The 2,646-nt window shown below is 38.3% G+C and overlaps 1 protein-coding gene across 1 annotated transcript in view; it reads left to right on the top strand.

Annotated features, from left to right (window-relative positions):
• Positions 1-1,282: 1,282 nt before the first annotated feature.
• LOC117113537 overlaps positions 1,283-2,646 on the top strand; it is a 35,388-nt gene continuing 34,024 nt past the window's right edge. The window contains exon 1 of the mRNA XM_033256897.1: positions 1,283-1,864. Coding sequence (XP_033112788.1) covers positions 1,744-1,864 — 121 coding nt within the window. The 5' untranslated portion in view covers positions 1,283-1,743. The remainder of the gene's footprint in view (positions 1,865-2,646) is intronic.

Raw genomic sequence — 2,646 nt, 5'->3', positions numbered from 1 at the left:
TTCGTCTTATGTAGACAATTACGTTGTTAATCGTTTCCATGACTCTCTTTTAGTGGTCAGGTGGTCTTTTCGTTAGCTTTTTAATGAATGTATTCACATTTTTAAGTTCCTTGTTCATTGCTGCAACCCATGATGTTTTGGCCGGTCTTTTGACTTTCTTACATATTCTGTTAATTAGCGAAACTTTGGCTGGTGTGTCAATTGGTAACCTTAACATGTGCCCTGTCCATATAAATCTCTGTTTTTTTATCTATTAAAACGGACCATTTTCTTCTTTTGTTTTGTTAAAAGCTCAATATTTCTGATCTTGTAAGGCCACTTAATTTTAAGAATTTTCCTTAACAGGATCCTATGAATTCAATCTATTTCTTCCTCTTGTTTGTTGGTTTGTCATTCCTGATGATGGACATAGCCTAATTAATGTCGAAATATTCAATCCCGACACGATGGCATGCATTTCGATACTTGAAGTTTGTTGGTTAGTTTGTTATATTTCTGACATATGTATTTGGAAGTCGTAAACAATTACTACTAGTCTGGACGACGGGGTCCAGACCCCGCCGCCGACGAGGGAAATTTATCAATGAGGCCTGGTAACGCATTTGGTATCGGGCCTTTTTCATAGGCAATTCAATTGTTGAATTGCCTTGATCAGAAAGAAAAAAAAATAAAGAAAGAAAAAAAAAAATGAAAGCCAATTTAGTAAATCCTCGGTTATTCGAAGCGCTGCTCTCGTCAGAGGCTCAAACACCGATTTTTCTCTCTCAAATAAGCGCCGCGGCGCTTAATCCAGAATATAGCCCAATGTGTGTTATGGAATAATTTGAGAATCAATGTTTTAAGTACAATACACAGTGTTCAAACGAAAATAACACAATGAAGACACAAGAATATTTTTTTTTTATAAACGTTAGGTAACATGGGAACGGGCATGGAAAACGCCAATACTTTTTTAATAAGTGCCGATGCCGCTCTCGAAGCCCCCAAAGATGTTATAACGCCGCGCCGCTTAATCGAGGATTTACGGTAATGAATTAAAATAAAATGTATGCTGGTGGTTTCATACACAGGTATTGTTTACTGTCTATTACTGTCGTGTATTTGTTTTGAATGTAATCTTTTTATTTTAATATTTATAATCTTTAATGTAACTTTTAAGCACCGCTAACCACGGTGACACTGATAAAAAAGGTGTATAATCTTTAGTTAATTAGTTAATAACTTACTTAAAATATACAAATTTAATTTAAATACGGAGTTCAGTAATTTTCAAGCCATCCGTCGTATACGATAAGTGACGTAGCGCCCTCTCCATGCATTTATCAACCAACATCACCTTTGGCAACGTGTCTCATGTTGTGTAAGTCATTTCTTGAATGTGCTCCGTAACTATTTAACAATTTTTCTTCCTTCTGTATTAATGTCGAGCCCCGACAATCGTTGGAAGTTCAGATTACCCCGCATATTACTTACTGATATTGCATTTGCATAGCATACCATCTGATCATCTCTCTAGGCCTATCCCATCAGTGTCTTGGCATTGGGTGGGAACTTCGCACTCTCTCATCATCACACTTCCCTTCACCTCACAATAAACAAGGGTACGGAGGAAGCTGATGTCGGTGATCTATAATAACGCTCCGGTACAACGTTAAACGCCGTTCAATCAACAGTCAATCATGATTTTTGAATATTAGAAACATATTATAGGCTACTAAACAGTTAGCTGTTGTTTTGTAGCCAATGCCAGTTCTTGAGAAGGAAGTAAATACGGCGACTAATTGTCTGGTGACGATGAACGGTGGACATGGCGAGGCACTACTTGAACGAGATGGAGACGGTGGATTGGACCTCGTTCGAACCGGTGAGTGCTTAACTTTTTACTCTCAATGTTTCTGTCGGCTATTCGAAAATGTTTACTGAAAGCAGTCGTTGAAAAGGTGATAAGTTGTTGATGATATTACGATGATGACAACTTAAAATGATGTGGATAATACAATATGGTATTGTGATCAGTGGGGCATGTAGGGGTGCACACGCCCCCCCCCCCCATCCCCCCCCCCCCACCCAAAAAAAAAAAAAAAAAAAAAAAATTCTTGTGCTCTCAAGTTTCTTGTGCCCTCAAGTTTCTTCCCCCAAATTCATGGTCAAGTAGTTCAAAATCACCTCAAATCACATTATTTTGCAAGGTACTGTAGTTCTACCGCACCTAATATATTGGGCACCCCCACTTCACCTTTCTTCCACCTATCTAATCCCCCCCCCCCATCCAATTTCAAGACACCTAGATATGCCAGCCTGTGATATTGGTGATGACAGTGATAAACTAAAATCCAAGTGATATTGTTAGGACAGTCATCATGATCATGACATTATGAATGATGCATGTAATGTGGTATTATATAAGTCATTCATCTTTTGAGAACAAGCATAAAACTCTCGTAAATAACCTTTCTTGCAAGTTCAAAATATTTGCAGATTTTTATTACTGGTAGTTTCTTTGAAATCAGCGGACCGTGGCTGCCACTGTAACAGCACACAGAAAGAAGTGGGTTCTCCTAACTTTTGACCACGTGGTGGAATCAAAGTATAGGCCTACTGTAAGGGCAGGGTGAGGGGGATTATTTTTTTCAAATTGTTTAATTC

Source organism: Anneissia japonica, unplaced genomic scaffold, assembly GCF_011630105.1.
Source record: "Anneissia japonica isolate Jap-2015-1 unplaced genomic scaffold, ASM1163010v1 scaffold287748_len1686314_cov196, whole genome shotgun sequence".
NCBI lineage: Eukaryota > Metazoa > Echinodermata > Crinoidea > Comatulida > Comatulidae > Anneissia > Anneissia japonica.
This window is presented reverse-complemented; position numbering and strand designations above follow the sequence as displayed.